General features: G+C 51.1%; 1 protein-coding gene across 2 annotated transcripts; it reads right to left on the reverse strand.

Annotated features, from left to right (window-relative positions):
* Positions 1–54: 54 nt before the first annotated feature.
* LOC139337499 (transcription initiation factor TFIID subunit 4-like) lies at positions 55–16,354 on the reverse strand. 2 transcript variants are annotated; one of them, XM_070972102.1, is made up of 15 exons: positions 15,163–16,354; positions 14,055–14,221; positions 13,271–13,345; positions 12,750–12,929; positions 12,535–12,657; positions 12,365–12,454; positions 11,723–11,911; positions 11,556–11,631; positions 11,364–11,469; positions 10,171–10,340; positions 9,690–9,820; positions 9,251–9,376; positions 8,781–8,837; positions 6,731–6,853; positions 55–2,527 (listed from the first exon to the last, which is right to left on the reverse strand). In XM_070972102.1, exons 1-15 carry the CDS (start codon positions 16,352–16,354, stop codon positions 2,366–2,368), a joined length of 2,967 nt encoding a protein of 988 aa, XP_070828203.1. In that variant the 3' UTR covers positions 55–2,365. The 2 variants fall into 2 exon arrangements, with proteins under 2 accessions (XP_070828203.1, XP_070828202.1); XM_070972101.1 differs by having other exon boundaries at positions 12,750–12,932.
* Between the last annotated feature and the right edge of the window lie 410 nt (positions 16,355–16,764).

A 16,764-nucleotide genomic window follows, 5' to 3' on the forward strand; every position in this document is an offset into this window, starting at 1 on the left:
GGATTTTTGAATCAACACATGAAATCAAACCTGCTTCTTTATCATCTCCTTTATTTCATTTTTTTTTTGCAAAGGTACAAACAACTGTAAAATTGCATTGCCTGAAATGCATCAGGATTGAATACAGAATGTAGGAAATATAAATAGTCGCAAAAATTGTGTCCTTCCAACAGATGATACATAATCCGGGCGTCTGAAGACCTGGACTCTGACTGAATATACAGTACATACACCACAGCTTCAGTTAGCAGTTAGAGCTATATACTATACAAACCAAATGCCCGATATGAGGGGAGAAAGACATTTAAAGCGTTAAAAACCTTTAATGTACACACCTTTCCAAAAAAGTCATCTTAAAAACTTTCATCAGCAAACTGTGAAGCGAAACTGCATTTTCAACTTCTGACGAACGAGCGAGTTCAACAGCACGAGGTCGACTTTCAGAAGCTGAGCCGAACGCTAACTCATTCGCACGTCAGCACGAGGGGGAGGAGGAGGATGAAGAGGAGGGGACTGCAGGAATGTCGTTTGATCTAAAGCTTTATGTCTGTTTGCCTTCATGAACACAGCCTGAGTGAGATCACGGTCGGAGAACCAGCTCCCTGATGACTGAAACAAAAACTGTCAGCGAGCGGAAGAGTTCAACATCTACAGGAATCCTCCTCTTCCTCTCTGAGTCAGGCGCTGATACCAAGCTACAGCCAGGAGCCGCGTAGCTTAGCATAAAGTCAGCTAGCCTGGCTCTGTCTGAAGGAAACTAAGCAGCTCGAACGCTCCGATTCACGTTTTATCTGGTTTCTTTGTTTTCACTGGAGTTCAGTCGAAGAGTCTTTGATGCAGAACGCTGGACGATGACAGCAGCCGACACACTCAAACCCTCCAGTAAAACCAGATCAAACAGACCAGATGGGACGTGTTAAACCGGGATCTTACAGCTGCTCCTGTTCCCTCTGGATGGAGCCCGGCTAGCTGTTTCCCCCCGTTTCCAGTCTTTATGCTAAGCTAAGCTAACAGCCGAGAGTGAGTGTCAATCCGAGCATGAAAAGAAAAGAATTTCCTAAATGTTGAATTATTCCTTAAACCTTTAAAATGTGTCGGCTGTCAACACACACGCACACTCACACACACACACACTGATCTAACAAACGTTTCGTCCCGTTCATTCGACCATCGAAGCTTCACAGTTCTTGCGGTGAACATTCCTCCGACAACCATCGACAACATGTTGCTGAATAAAACTTCCTCATCATTTTCGCGGCGGACGACTTAAAATGCAGAGCGATGGTTGAAGAGTGACGAGCGACGTCAGAAAGGTTAAAAACAGAAAGGTGAGCGTCCGTGAGCCCGGCGTCCTGAGTGGAAACAAACGGACAGAACGTCTCGATGGAGCCGTGAACAAAGACGAGACTCGAAGGCACCTGATCAGGTACAGCGCTGGAGTCGACAGCTCGTCAACGATCCCGTCAGCAGCTCCAGGATCAGTGTACGTCGCGGTCTGGACTCCTCAGGGTGTCTAGTTTCAGACCTGCACGTCGTTCTTTTCAACATGTTTGTGTGAAATCTGTTGAGCTCCAGTCATTTCCCGCCTCACGAGTTCCCAGCTGTTCTACTGCATATGTTTCAAAGAAGTATAAAGCCTTTATGTCTCCACAGGGAGCTGAAGTCTGACCGAGGACCTTCACTCAGCTGTTGGAGGTCCGGTTGCATTGTGGGTAATGTAGGCGCCAGGTTTTGACAAGGAAGAAGATGGTAGGAAAAAAATTCTGGTTGTGATTTGTTTATAGTGCAGCTTATTGTTCTGTTACTGACCAAGCTAAGCTAAGGAGCTAATGAGCATGCTAACTGATAGCTCGGACAGCTTTCTTTTCCCTCTTCAATCACTTCCTATGGGATGAAGTTCTGAATAGAGCCACAGCAAGCACATGGTGACAAGCCCAGAGAGCTATTGCACCAGCCCGGTCACCTAGCAAGTTAGCAGTTAGCTTACAAGCTACAGTAGTTGACCAACTAGCCTGCAAGTAGTCACTACATCACCAAAGACGACAGAACCAAACCTTCCTGGTGTGACTTGGACATTAAATCAAGCTCAATTTGAACAAACATGGGACTGAAAAGTACGGTGCGGTCTAAAGCTAGGCAGCCGAATGAGCTAAAAGTGAGACATCCTGTTCACAGAACACCAAGAGACATAAAACTAGAGGCGTGGGTTCAGGTGGGTCCAGAAGACAAACAGAAGGTTAAACGAAGACTCAGGCCGACATTAACCGTCATGGTGAGACACGTTTGGGGACACGAGGGCTGGAGGTCGAAGTGTGATCCAGTTTGTGATCTGCAGTGGGCCGAGTGCTCTTCCTGGAGGGACTCCTCATTTCAGCAGCGCCTTGTACAGCATTAGAGAGCGAGCTGTGGAGCGGTCCTGCTCCAGACAGAAGATGAAGTCCCTGAGGTTAACTCGTGTGATCCGCTGGCGGAGCTGCTGGCGGGAGGAGGCGGCCGAGGAGGAGCCTGCGCCCGAGCCTGAAGCCACCTGAGGGAGGAGACAGAGGAGCGTTAGACTGAGTCTGGGTAGCAGGGTCGGCCTCCAGGGGCTGAGGAGGGAGGCTGAAGTCAGAGAACCAGACCAGAGGACCATGAATGCAGCAGACTCTGAAGCTTTTAGCACAACAATCGTTCCTACAAATGGTTTTGGCTCAGATTCACTCAGCTCTTTATTTCCGCAGCACGTTAACACTTCGTGGATCGTTCAGTTAGTATTTGCCAACTTTTTGGGGCTTTTAGGAATATTTGAAGCTGCAGTCAGTGTTGGATTTATTTCTCTTATTTTGTCAAACCCTCGGACGCGGAGGTTTTGGTTTCCAGCACTCGGGCCGCTAACTGTACGGCTAGCTGAGCTGTTAGCGGCTAGTTTAGGAAAGACTAAGCTGTCTGTCAATCAGGGAACTCCTCATCCTCTCAGAGCTGTCACACTGTTCTCTGTGGTCAAACGGCCTCCGTTGGTCTCTGAGGTTGTGTTCAATCCCAGTTGTGTTCACTGGGAGATGCTAGTTAGCGGCAGTTAGCGGTTACTTTAGCGACAAGTAAAGCTATTTTGTCCCGAGCTGAAGCAGAGCAGCTGGAGGACATCAGAGGGAAAATGTGCTGTTAGCTGAAGTTTAACACTGATCGAGGAAATGCTCTACGGCCGAGGAGCACAGGAGGATCAACTCTGACTTCAGATCAGATTAAGTGATCAGCCTTGTCTGCAAAGGAATTTAAAGTTAGACGCCGTCGTGAGACCAAACACAAATCCACAACAAGCCGATGGGCGCAGCCCTCAATCATAGGCTGGCACTCAGTCATCCAGACTCTGAGAACCCCTGGTCCTGAACCATCATTAGCAGCATTAATGAAATCTCCCACACTAGTTTAATCACTCAGTGAGTCCAGACCTGCAGGAGGATCACCACGCCTTCATGTCTCAGGTGTGTCTGCAGCCTGAGGCCAGGTAACACCCGGCCCTGCAGCTATCACTCAAACACGACTCCTCTGCTCTGTCAGAGATGTTGCTCCAACAGGCCCTCTTTCCCAACACTGTACGTTAAACAAACAGTGAGTCGGTTCACAGCGGCGGCAGTGACTCGGAGCGTTTCTTCCCAGGCTGCCGAAACGTCCCGAGGCGAGCTCAACGGGCCAAAGACTGTGAGACGAAGCAGTGTTTGAAAAGGACTACGTGTGAGTCAGCAGTTCCCTGAATCAACCCTGAGGTGAAACATGGTGCCTGGCTGTGGGCGGAGCCTGGGATCACTGGGACCAGTTTACCTGATGGTGAATAACAAGAATAGAGTTCAGAGCTGAACATGAAATGAACCACTTTTCGCTGGTTTCCCACGTGATCGTGACGATGAAGAGCAAACTGCTGCAGAGACAACTGAGCTTGTATTTCCTCTCTGAGCAGAGCCTGAAGGCTGAGACAACAATGAGCGCTGATGGCGTCCTTCAGGGACGTCTCCTCCGACGGTCCGACAGATACGAGACGTTTCATTTTGTGCTCATTCTGACATTAATCTGTTGTTTAAGCGCCACTGAATCACAGTTTTCTCAGCGTGCAGATGCAGTTCGCCGTCTCTCGCTCTGAGCTCGACGCACAGACAGACAGAGTGACAGACGGAGAGACAGACTGACGGAGAGACAGGCAGAGAGACAAGCTGAGCTCAGAGCGGCAGCCTGCAGGCAGAGCTGACAGCAGAGGAAAGGAATGAAGCTCCAGGTCCACACAGGAACACAATCAGAGCATTATGAAGCCACACGGCCCGAGGACACGCCAACACACAGAGACAGACAGGGACGGGGGGAGCAAGACAGGGAGAGGGAGGGAGAGAGAGGAAGACAGGGACAGAGACAGGGAGAGGGAGAGACAGATAGGGACAGAGATGGGGGGACAGAGGGAGAGTAAGACTGGGAGAAGGAGGTAGAGACAGGGAGAGAGAGAGCGAGTAAGACAGAGACGGAGAGGGAGAGGGGGAGACACACACACACACACACACACACACACACACACACACACACACACACACACACACACACACATTGATACCAGTCTACAGACACGTGCGCACACACACACACTAACCTGAAATAATAAATCAAATCATTTGCTCCAAACTCCCATAAATCTCTTTTCTGTGAAAGTTTGACAAACTCAGTTGGAGGCGTCCTGACAGACGTCCTATGTAGGAGGTCTATGGGAAAATGATTACTGGGACATTTCACTGCAGTACCACGAGTGACCAGCAGGACAAACCAACACTCGGGTGGAGGCGCTACATCGCGTCCATTAACACATCTGTGGTCTGGACTCCACCAAAGAGAACAACCAGAGTGTTTCTGCTGTCAGCAGACAGAACTGATCTCACATCAGTTTCCTGCAGCCACAACGAGGCTGAACTGGTTCATCCACCCACTCACGTCCTGTCACTGATCTGGGTCCAGCCTGCATTAAATACATTATCAGGAGTGATTCTTGTGCACTGCAGGGAAACAATAATAAATATTATTCCCTCAGACTTCCAGCTCGGTCACTGAACAGGAATGGTTTCACTCTGAGGCGTTGAAGCAGCAGAGGCTGCGGCGGACAGCCTGCGGTCGACCTCAGGACGCTGAAAGGTAAAGCAGGTTGTTTATTGTTTTTTTCTCTGGGAATAACAAAGCTGCTGCGTTGCTAGCATGTATTCATAACAGGCTGAGGCCCCGGGGCAGCGGGGGAGGGCGGGGGAGGACGGACTATCTGAAGCCTGATCGGGCCTGCAGTCGGGAGCTAAAGGGCGGCCTGCGGCGGCCCGAGGGCGGATCAGAGCGAGGCAGCGGCAGGAGGCTCGAGAACACCAGAACGTTTGTGCTGAAGAAGAAGCTGCTGTGTGAACAAAAACAGAAACAGGCCGAGCGAACAAACAGTGACGTCCGTGAATCATGTGACCCGAACGTCACTCGAGGATGAGGAGGCTGCAGCCTGAACACACCGACACATCTGCTCGTTGTCTCTTCTTCTGTGGTGCTTTAATGGCACCGACTGGAGAATCAGGTCCACTGGCTGTTTTGACTCACACAGCAGGACGGGGACGAGCGTTCGTTCATGTGTTCACCTTTTCCTGTGAAAGTCTGAGCCTCGATTGGATGAAACTCAAGATCAAGACTTGAATCTGCTGCCCCCAAGTGGCCAAAAACAGTCAGCTGATGCAGATTTAAGGTTTTCGTCTCCTCTAAAGGAGCTGAATTCAAGACTTTCCCAGAGCTGTGGACACTGTGGACGCTGTGGACACAGCTCCTCTGTACAAACTGGTCCAGCTGTATTTGCTGCAGCTGTGACAGACCCAGAGTCAGTTGTAACATGCAGACGATGAACACACAAACCTGACTGACGCAGCTACATTACTGACTACAGGCCAGCACATAGCTCACATGTCCCAGAGTTCATTGCCCTCCGTCAGAGGCTTAATCGACCCCCTGAAATGTTGGATTTCCACCCCCACCCCCCCCCTACCCCCGTCGCTCTGCTGCCTTTGTCTGGGACTGCTGGGGGGCGAGCCTCAGGCGGGATGTGTGGGGAGAGAGAGAGCATGTGAGCGAGGGCGGGGTGAGCACGAGGCAGGCATCGCCCTCAGGCCACGACCCCCCCCACCCCTCAAACACCCAGCCTCGAGCTCATTTCTGCAGAGCTGAATGTATGGCTGCCCAGGGGGGGAGGGGGAGTCACAACAACCCACAACAAAGCTCCAGGCAGACACTGACCCCCTTCACTCAACTTTGGTCACAGTCACTGCCTGGATTAGTGTGTGTGTGCGTGTGTGTGTGTATTTTGATGGAAAAGGTCATGAGAATGTGTTTCTCTGCAGTCATCATGCAGCAGACACACACACACACACACACACACACACACACACACACACACACACACAGATGCTAATCCAGGACATTTGGGGAGCTCTACCTGCACAGCTGCAGTGTCTCAGTGTCTGTTTAACCCTGAAAAGCTTTAACGCTGCAGACTCACCCTGACAAACACCAGTGAACACGCACACGCACGCACACACACACACACACACGCACGCGCGCATGCACACACACACACACATGCACACACACACACACACACACACACACACACACACACACACACACACACACACACACACACACACACACACACACACACACACACACACACACTCAGCACATCGTTCTCCGCATGCCTCACCTCCGTGCCGGCTGAGGCGCCTCCCGGTGAGTCCAGCTTGCGTTTCTTACGCGGCCCGATGGCGGCGAGAGCCGTGAGGTTGGCGTCTCGTTGCCGCATCTGAGCCAACTCCTGCTGCTGCATCTGAGGAGGAGGATGGAGAGACGGGAGGTCATGAAGACTGCAAACATCGATTATTCATGTTTAAGATTAACCAACGGGACAATGGGGATAAGCTTTTCTTCTTTTGGGGGATAATGTTGCTCTAAGTAGTATAACTACTGTTCCCATGATGCTTTGGGGATGTAAACAGGAAGTACAATGTCTTGCTTCTTTAGTACAGATTTGTTTACATTTAGTCAAAATGTCTCCATTAACAGTCTGCTAAATTAGCCGTTAGAAGCTCGGGTTAGCAGCTTGTGTGTTAGCGGCTCGTGTTAGCGGCTCATGTTAGCGGCTCATGTTAGCAGCTCGTGTGTTAGCAGCTCGTGTTAGCAGCTCATGTGTTAGCAGCTCGTGTTAGCAGCTCATGTGTTAGCAGCTCGTGTGTTAGCAGCTCGTGTTAGCAGCTCATGTGTTAGCAGCTCGTGTTAGCGGCTCGTGTTAGCAGCTCGTGTGTTAGCAGCTCATGTGTTAGCAGCTCGTGTTAGCAGCTCATGTGTTAGCAGCTCGTGTGTTAGCAGCTCGTGTTAGCAGCTCATGTGTTAGCAGCTCGTGTTAGCGGCTCGTGTTAGCAGCTCGTGTGTTAGCAGCTCATGTGTTAGCAGCTCGTGTTAGCAGCTCATGTGTTAGCAGCTCGTGTGTTAGCAGCTCATGTGTTAGCAGCTCGTGTTAGCGGCTCGTGTTAGCAGCTCGTGTTAGCAGTTTGTGTGTTAGCGGCTCATGTTAGCGGCTCGTGTTAGCAGCTCGTGTTAGCAGCTTGTGTGTTAGTGGTTCGTGTTAGCTGCTGGTGTGTTAGCGGCTCGTATTAGCGGCTCGTGTTAGCAGCTCGTGTGTCAGATGACACAAACGGTGAGATTTCTGTTTATCCAGAAGTGTTTTCTAACAGTATTTTTCAGTTTTAGACGAGAAAAGAGGTCAGTGATGAAGACTCACTGGTTGGTTTGTTAAATGTTGGTCTGATTAACTTCCAAACATTTGTTAAAGAGCAGCTGAGCTTCATGAAGAAACCCTCCGGACGTGTTCTGACTCGCTTTGTTTCACAGAAGTTAATAAGTTAGAAGACACTGACTGGTATCGTGTTGTGAAGGCAGATAAGCATGTTTTCAAAGTCAAAGGCTGACATTTAGATGTCATTCAATATTTTCTCTTAGCAAAAATATATTCTGAACCAAGCCATGTTTGCACAATTTCATGTTTTGGTTATTTTATTTTCATGCTAATAATGTAGAAATATCACTAAGGAGCTCTCTGCGTCCTTCAGGCTTCAGTCATGATCAGGATCCTCTTCAAACTGGCAGCGTTATCCAATTCAACATTGTGAGAAATTATCGTGATCGTATCTTTTGCCATATCGCCCAGCCCCAGCTCTGACATGCCTCCACTTGGCTCAGTCTTCATCAGAGACTTATGGGTAACGACCTCTGAACTCTGCTGGACTCTGGGTTTGCCTGAGGCCACTGATTCCAGCACCTGGCTGTCACCTCTGAGGATCACTGATGGAGACTGAAGCTGCTGCTGTTGCTGCTAGCCTGCTGCTGTTAGCATGCCACTGCTAGCCTGCTGCTGTGAGCATGCTGCTGCTGCTAGCCTGCTGCTGTAAGCATGCTGTTGCTAGTCTGCTGCTGCTAGCCTGCTGCTGTTAACATGCAGTTGGTAGCTTGCTGCTGCTAGCCTCCTGCTCACACTGTGCCTCCTGTGCACTCAGTGTCTACAGCCATGCTAGCAGCTCTGTGAGGCTGCAGTGAGCCACAGCTGTGCTTTGAGCTAAATGCTAGTAAAACCAAAATCTCATCCTTTCTTGACTGAGCTCTACTTCATTTCTTGACTAAGCTCTACTGCTCTGGATCAGGTGTTAAATGGACCTGCAGGTGAGGCTGCTGGACGACTCGTGTTTGTACTCCAAACGTACCTCTTTAGCCTTCTGCTTCAGGCGAGCCTGTTCAGGATCTTCTTGTCTGGCGCGACTCTGGAAGTTAAACACAAACACATCAGTCAGACTTTATCTGATTTCCACTCCAGACGTCTGCTCACGGCTCAGTGCTGATGTGGAAACACGAGGAACTGAACTCTGACCTATTTTCCCTTTTCAGCCTCAACGGACGAAGAAACACAAGATAAAGGAAGCAGTATGAATATAAAACGGACGGAACAGATTATTTGTGAGGGCTAAAAACAGCAACCATCACTCATTCATCAAGAATAATGTGTTTATATAAAGATACAATGATAACAATGTAATGGAACGCGTGTTCTGTCCTCTGATTGGAGCGAACATGTCAGACGGAACGTGTGTTCTGATGTGTGTGTGTGTGTGCGCGTGCATGCGTGTGTGTGCGTGTGTGTGTGTGCATGCGTGTGTGTGCGCGTGTGTGTGTGTACCTTGGCAGCCTTCAGCAGAATCTCTCGCTCTTGTTCATCTTTCCTCTGCTTCTCCATTCGCTCCAGCTGCTCGAAGAAACGAAGCTGAGAGCGAACGTCCGACGTCTGTTCGTGATGCTCTTCATCCTGACGAAGACGAGGAGGACGAGGACAGAGGAAGAAGATGGTTAGTCAAACCACACTGACTCCTCTGTGACATGACTTTAACTCGCCTCCATCAAATCTTTGTGTTTGCAAAGGCTTGCTGTGCCTGACCAATCAGAGCAGAGCGTGTGAATACAGGTGTGGATGTGAGTCAAAGCCTCGTCTAGTAGAGCCCCAAAAAAAAAACATGAACCTGAGCACAAAGTCACCTTCAGAAACACGGTTTCTTCTCCACTCCACTCCTCTCCAGCCTGTGAAACACTCGGTGACGAACCTCAGCATGTGCGTTTCTTACCTTTCCGCCGTCTGTGCGATGCTGAGCGACGGCTGAGACCTTCTCCAGCAGGGAGCGCAGTCTGGACTGGGTGGCGTGAGAGATGAAGTTCACCACCTCCAGCGGCACCTCGGTCACCCCGAGCTTCTTTGCTGGAGACAAGAGGAGAGACATCAGGTGAACATCTGCACAACGCTCTCACATGGAGCGAAGAAGGTTTCTGACAGTTTCCCACCCACCAACAAGGTTTTAGTGGGTTTTATTTTGTTTCTGTTGAGTTTTATGATGATCAAATGACTGTTTTTCTGAATGGAGTCTGGTGGCTTCAGCTGCTTCTGCTTGAACACAAAGGATCTCACTCTTCAACACAAAGGTCTGGATGGTGGATGTTTCTTTCCGAGCTCCTCTGCAGCTCCACCTTTGACCTTAGAACGCTAAAACTCTTCAGTACAAATGTTCACCTGAGGAAGAGAAAAGAGGAGCGCCTGTGCAGCGACAGTACCTGTGTCCAGGATGCGGCGGTGCAGCAGGCCGGTGGGCAGGAAGGACTCGTCTTTGCAGGATCGGATCTTTGTGCCGACGAGCTCCGAGCTGGTCGCGAGGATGCGGGCGTTCTCCTCGTTGAGGTTGACGCCAGCCATGGACGCCACGTCGTTGATGTCGTCGTCGTCTCTGAGGTGGAGAGAGGCAGAGCGGAGAGGCCGGGAGATGGTTAGTGGGCTCGACACAATGAGCTCACACACATATCAGCAGGCCTGAGACCTGGTCCTGAGACCTTTTCTAAAACCTGGCCCTGAGACCCGGTCCTGAGACCTGTTCTAAAACCTCGTCCTGAAACCTGATTCTTTATCAGCACATGAAGAAACCAGGAAGTAAAAATCTGGTTTTGGTGTCGTCTCGAACAAACAATGATGACACTTTGAAATGCTTCAGTGTTTCATGTACTGCAGTAATTTCACGTGTTGAAGTACTTTGAAGTATTTTCATATGTTGAAGTATTTCCACGTATTTCTTGTGTTTCATGTCTTGAAGTACTTTGAAGTATTCTAAGGTATTTCATGTGTTCCGTGTGTTTCACGTATTGAAGTATTCTGATGTACTTTCATGTATTTGGTGCAGGTCTGGATCAGTAAACTGTCCTGCTCTCAAACAGGAAGTGCTGACGCTCAGCGCCGTGTGCACACACTGCCCTCTGGTGGCTGCTCGGTGAACTGCAGGTCTACGCTGACGGACTCTTCATCCACAGAGCAGATCAAAGGTTGTCATGTGTCAGAGAACATCGAGACTCTGAGTCTGATCATTAGAAGATTATTACTGTGATGAAGTAACCAGCTCTTCATCCTCCAGTCAGGACGAAACGTCGCCCAGTGCTTCACACCAGAGGAGAAGAAGACCAGTTCCATCGAGCTGTGTCACTGGTCTGGATCTGTCGTCTCAAATGGTCGTGAGTTTGATTCCCTGTCTCAGGGTTCTGACATTCAGAGTAGAGAGTGTCAGCGAGCATCGTTTGGTCTCCAGCTCTTCGACCTGAGCTGCTCTCCTCGTTTCAGGTTCCAGCTTTATTGTTTTGTGCTTTCTTTTCCATTTTGTGTGTTTTAAATGTCTGAATGTGTCTTTTTCTCCCTTCTTAAATCACTTTGACCTGTTTGTTTGAAAGGTGCAAAACTAATTCCTGCCAGTGAGTTTGTGCTTCACCTGAACGTCCCGCCCCCTGGGTCACTCAGTTTCTTCTGATTGGCTTGAGCTGCCAGGTGAACAGGACTTTTGCCAATGATGGCCGTGGGTCCCCTCACGAGCGTACCTGAGGAGACAAACACCAACCGCAGGTCAGACAATCTGCGCTGCGACGGACACGATCCGACCCGACCGATTGGTCCGCAGTCTCACCTTGAGGTCTGAGAGTCTGACTGAAGACAACAGGTGTGCGAGTCTGCACGGTCTGCACTCCTGCTCGGCCCACAGCCTGCAGGTGAGAAAGGTTTAAGTCACGTTAACGTCTTAAATGTTTCTCCGTGGTCGTTGTTGATCGTGAACCTGAAGATCTCAGATCGTACCAGAGTGTTTGTGAGAGGCGGGTTCAGTCTGACGGCGCCGCCGGCCGGACCGACGGGCAGCCGCGGCCTGATGGCGGCGGCGGTGACGGAACCGGGGGCGGCCAGGGGGGGCGTGGAGGTGCTGGGGGTGGGTGTCACCAGAGACTGCTGGCTGTTGAGCAGAGACTGACGCAGGGCGGGGAGGCTTTTCTGTGGAGCGACAAACGCCTCGAGATTACAGAAGTGACAGTGATGAAGGGATGAATGCTCACAAAGATGAAGGAGAAGAAGAAGAAGGAGAGGAAGAGGAGGAGGAAGAAGGAGAGGAAGAGGAAGGAGAAGAAGGAGAGGAAGAGGAAGAAGAAGGAGAAGAAGAAGGAGAGGAAGGAGAAGTTTAATTTATCAACATTTACAACTGATTCCAGAACAGTCTGGACTCTTTAAAACAACCAAACCAGGATCAATCATCAATAATCAAACTCAGGTGAGGATCAGATCAGGTTCAGCTGATAATAATTCACTGACATGTTATTGACCAAATGACCAAACTGGAGCAGTACCAGTACCAGCGGTACCTCTGGCACCAGTACACCAGTACTACCAGTAGCATTACCACTGGCAGCATTAGCAGCAGCAGCGCTGGCGGCGCCGCCCGGCTCGTACCTTGAGGAAGGGGATGAGGTAGGGCTGCGGGGAGGACTTCAGCTCGGCCTGCAGCCGAGTGGTGAACTCCTCGGGCTCGATCTTGGCGTCCTGAACAGACACAGAGCAGCGTTAGAGCGCAGTCACACACGGTGTGAGCGTGAGGAGGAAACTGAAGGAACAAAGCTCACGAGCAGGTCCTGCACCAGGGCCTTCACATTCTTGGAGGTATCTGGGGAGGGGGAGTTGTGGGACGCCAGCTTGATGAGCGTGGCGAGGAAGTTCTTGCATTTCTTCACGTTTTCTTGCATCTCCTGCAAACAACACAGGTGAGTCAGGCAGGTGTTCTCAGGAGCGTCCTGTGACTTTTCTACCTCCGCTCCGTAAACAGGAAATGTGACTCCACCTGGGACACCACCGTGACCCTGCCAGCGGGCGTGGCGGGCGTCGTGCTGGTCAGGGGGGCGGACGGGACGACGGCGGGCTTGGCCACAGGCGTCCCACCCGCCGTGATCACCGTCTGGGCCTTCTGAGGGGTGGTCATCTTCACCGACACTGCCGCACCGCCGGGCGCCACCGTGATGGCCTTCTGGGAAACAACAAACACCATCAAGGAGAGGAAACACGACCGAAGCAATGACGATTCCGACTACGACCACGACTGAGACGTTTAAACTACGACCAAGATTTCCTCTTTTCATCCAAACAGCTGACAAATCAACCTATCAGGAACGTGCGCCTTCATGCATCTGATTGGCCAATGCAGCGTCTGCACGATGTCTCGATTTTCACCAGACAGGCTGCGTTTTTTGGCCGCCGCCCTCTGCTGGTGGCACCCAGACAGACCTGTGTTTACCTGCAGAGTCTCAGAGTCTGAGCACAGGTGAGTGTGTGAAGCAGAGGAGGAGGAGGAGACCGGAAACACACCTGTACAGTGGTGGTGGAGGGAGACTGAACCATTCTGGGCTGAGCGGGGGTGGCCAGGCGGACGGTCTGAGGAGCCTGCAGACAACAGAGGGAGGACAAGTGACGCCACGCCACAGCAAAGCATCATGGGACATCGGGTCATGAGCAGCTGACCTGGCAGCTCTGAGTTCACGTCAGGACACGACAGAGTTTGGTGGAAATCAAATCAACTGATTTTGACAGATTGACATTATTTTCAGGAACTTCTGACGATTATTTTCTAAATTCACTGGTTAATTGTTTGGTCGATAAAATGAAAAATTTCCAGTTCAAGGAGATGATGTGAAAACACACACACACACACACACACACACACACACACACACACACACACACACACACACACACACACACACACACACACACACAGTCTTTAAAAACCATGAAGTTTGAGTGATTGATCTGATGTGACTGAAAGGTTAAGAGCAGACTGTGACCCTGAAACTGCTGTGAGATCAGCTGTGGAGAGGACGCCTCAGAGTGGAGCTTCTTCCCTCACAGATGATCTGTGATGAGTGAACAGCACGAGTCCGTCTCAGCTGACAGGAGACGCCTGTCGTCTGGACAGGTGAGACGTCGAGAAGCTGCTTCCTGAACGTCTCTGCTGTGTCGACCATCAGCGTCACAGCGAGTGAATCTGACCGGAGTGTGTTAAAACACGCAGCAGAGCGCAGAAAGGAGGCGCACTAACTGTTGGTCAGAACGCCGCAGCGCTGAGAACAGCCGCTGACTGCAGCAGACCTACCGTGGTGGCGGTGCTGACCCGGATGGTGCCGCCGGCCGTCGGCGTCACGGGCCTCTGGGTGATGTTGGCCACCGTTTGGCCCTGCTGCGTCTTGGCCTGAGCCTGGGCCAGGACCTGCTGAGGGACCATCACCAGCTGACCCGTCTCAGTCCGGACCAGAACCATACCTGAAGGAAACAGGAAGCAGCCGTCAGCACGCAGAAACGCACCGACCTCAAAGCCCATGAGCTGAGCGAGGGTCTGATGACATCACACTGGGCTTCAGGAAACTATAACTGGCTTTTTCATTCACTGTTTCCAACATTTCATAGATCAATGGAGAAAATATGAGCAAGTGAATCTTTCTGATCACAAACAGTGAAACTCTGTGATTCCACTGATCGTTTAGTTGATGAAATGTCAGAAAATAGTGAAAATACATTCAAATCAAAATCCCCGAAGTCCAAGCTGATGTCTTCAGATGTTCGTTAGAAACAGATATCTGGTTTATCATCATGAAGACGAAGAAAAGCAGCAAATCCTCATGTGAAAAACTGAACCAGAGAGCGTTTGATTATGAAAATAATTCCCAATGAATCCTCAGACGATCAGCTGATCAGTGATTGGACGGGAGGCCTGAGCTGTGGCGTACGAGAGTCTGATGTTCTGAGATCCACAGCCAACACGCCGACCACCTTTCTCTCACGATGGTCTTCAGTCTCAGTTTGTCCTGCCGAACGTCTGATTTACAGAAAAACACCTGATGACGTTTACAAAGCCCACAGGAGGTCTGACATCACTTCCTGCTGTTCTCAAGGTGTTTCCAGAATCAACGAGTCTGCGATGAAAAATATTCAGTCTGCTGCAACGTGAATGAGATCTGTGACACGTTCATCAAGTCGTGACTCCAAACAAAGATGGAGGCCAGAGGTGGAGTCTGTCCTTTCTAAACTTCTCTAATGTAGACAACACTGATGTGACTCGATGTCACCTCTGGTCACCTGACAGGAAACGCATCACAGCTTCAGCAGACTGAAGAAAACCTTCAGTGCAGCAGGAAGTTTGGTCAAACCTCAACAACAGGTGAGCCACCAGGTGAGTGCAAGGCGGGACCCCTGTGTTCACTCACCAGGAGGCATGGTGAACCCGGGGGGCAGCTGGATGGTGGTCTGCTGCTGAGGCCGGACCGCCAGCGTTGGCTGAGGGGCAGCGGCTCGGGTCGAGCTCGCCACCAGTCCGGGTCTCTGCTGCTGGATGGAGGTGGCCACCACGGGGGCGCCCGGCGGCCTCACCACGGCCACCGTGGGCTGGCCCACTCCGTTCACCGCAGGCTTCACCCCGGCGGCGGCCAGGCTGACAACAGTCGTACTGGTCCCGGTCTGAGCCTGGCTGACGGGGGACTGGACCACAGCAGGCGGGGGGGTACTCGCCAGGATGACAGAGTTTCCAGAAACAGGCTGGCTTGGCACCAACACCTTGGTGTGCATCAGAGGGTTGCTGTGGTTCACGACCTGAGAGGTGGAGGCTGAAGGGGAGGGGGCACCCTGGGTCACCAGGGGGGCACCCTTTGGGTCTACACCGTTCTGGGCGACGCTGGCGGCCGGGCTGGGGTGCCTCTGCAAAGTTCCAGTGGGAGACGCCACTGAGGACTGAGGTACAGGAAAGCTGGGCTGAGAAGCCATGGAAGCGATGATGGTGGAGCTGCCAGCGCTGACAGTGCTGATGACTGTGCTGGCCCCGGCTGGTGGAGGGGCAGCGGGCGAGTTCACCAACTTTACAGCTCCAGTGTTGCCGTTTAAACTTTGTAAGCCGGGAGAAGCGGTCCTGATCGCCTCCGTCACGGGGGCGATGTTGGTGCTGGGAGCCGCGCTCGGACCCAGGACGGCAGCCCGGTGGAAGCTAGCAGCCGCGGACTGAGTGGTCAAAGTTACGGGTCCCGGTACGGGGGAAATAGTGGGAGGAGATGCTCCAACTGTTTGCAGACTAGCTCCAGCGGTTATTACGGCCCCGGCACCGACAGAGGAGGTAGAGGAGGTGAGAGTTTTGCCGGAGAGCGGCTCATTAGCGCCGGGTTCCTGGTTTAACCCCGCTTTTGGATGCCCTTGTTGCGGCTGCTCCAGAGACCCCACTTGATCGCGCACTTTCCCTGAGAACTGGCTGACAGCGGCCGGAGCTCCCTCCCGTTTCCCGTCGGAATATGAAGCAGTGGGAACCTTTCGATCGCCGAGTTGTGATTCCAGAGAGCCAACTAAGTCGCTAACTGCTTTCTCATCCACCTCATTGAAGAGCATGTCCTCCAGTGGGTCGGAGGCTCCCGCCATCTTTGATGTTGGACCGTTGTGCAAATCGTATTTTAGAATGTACGCATGCGCGGAGGATCGGCGTTGTTTTCGAGCGTAGAAATGGAAGAAGTAGAGCTGATATGTTAGCTGTGGCACGACGTCCAGGTGTGACGGGCAGGTAAAACTGGATGTTAATGGACTTTATCACCAGCTATAATTTGTTAGAGTCCAGAAAACTCTTGGCATCGGTTGTGAACTTAATTCGATCTGTCTTAAGGATCGTTTCTTCAACCTGAGATTTTTTCGACCCATTTTTGCCACCATGAAAACTTTAAATATTTTACAAATCAAGTCTTTACTGACCACATTATGAATCAATAAGCTAACAGACTGAACGATAATTTAAAATGTGTTTATTTATATATGTATTGATTTGCTTTTGTCAAACT

This window comes from Chaetodon trifascialis, chromosome 10, assembly GCF_039877785.1.
Source record: "Chaetodon trifascialis isolate fChaTrf1 chromosome 10, fChaTrf1.hap1, whole genome shotgun sequence".
Classification (NCBI taxonomy): Eukaryota; Metazoa; Chordata; class Actinopteri; order Chaetodontiformes; family Chaetodontidae; genus Chaetodon; species Chaetodon trifascialis.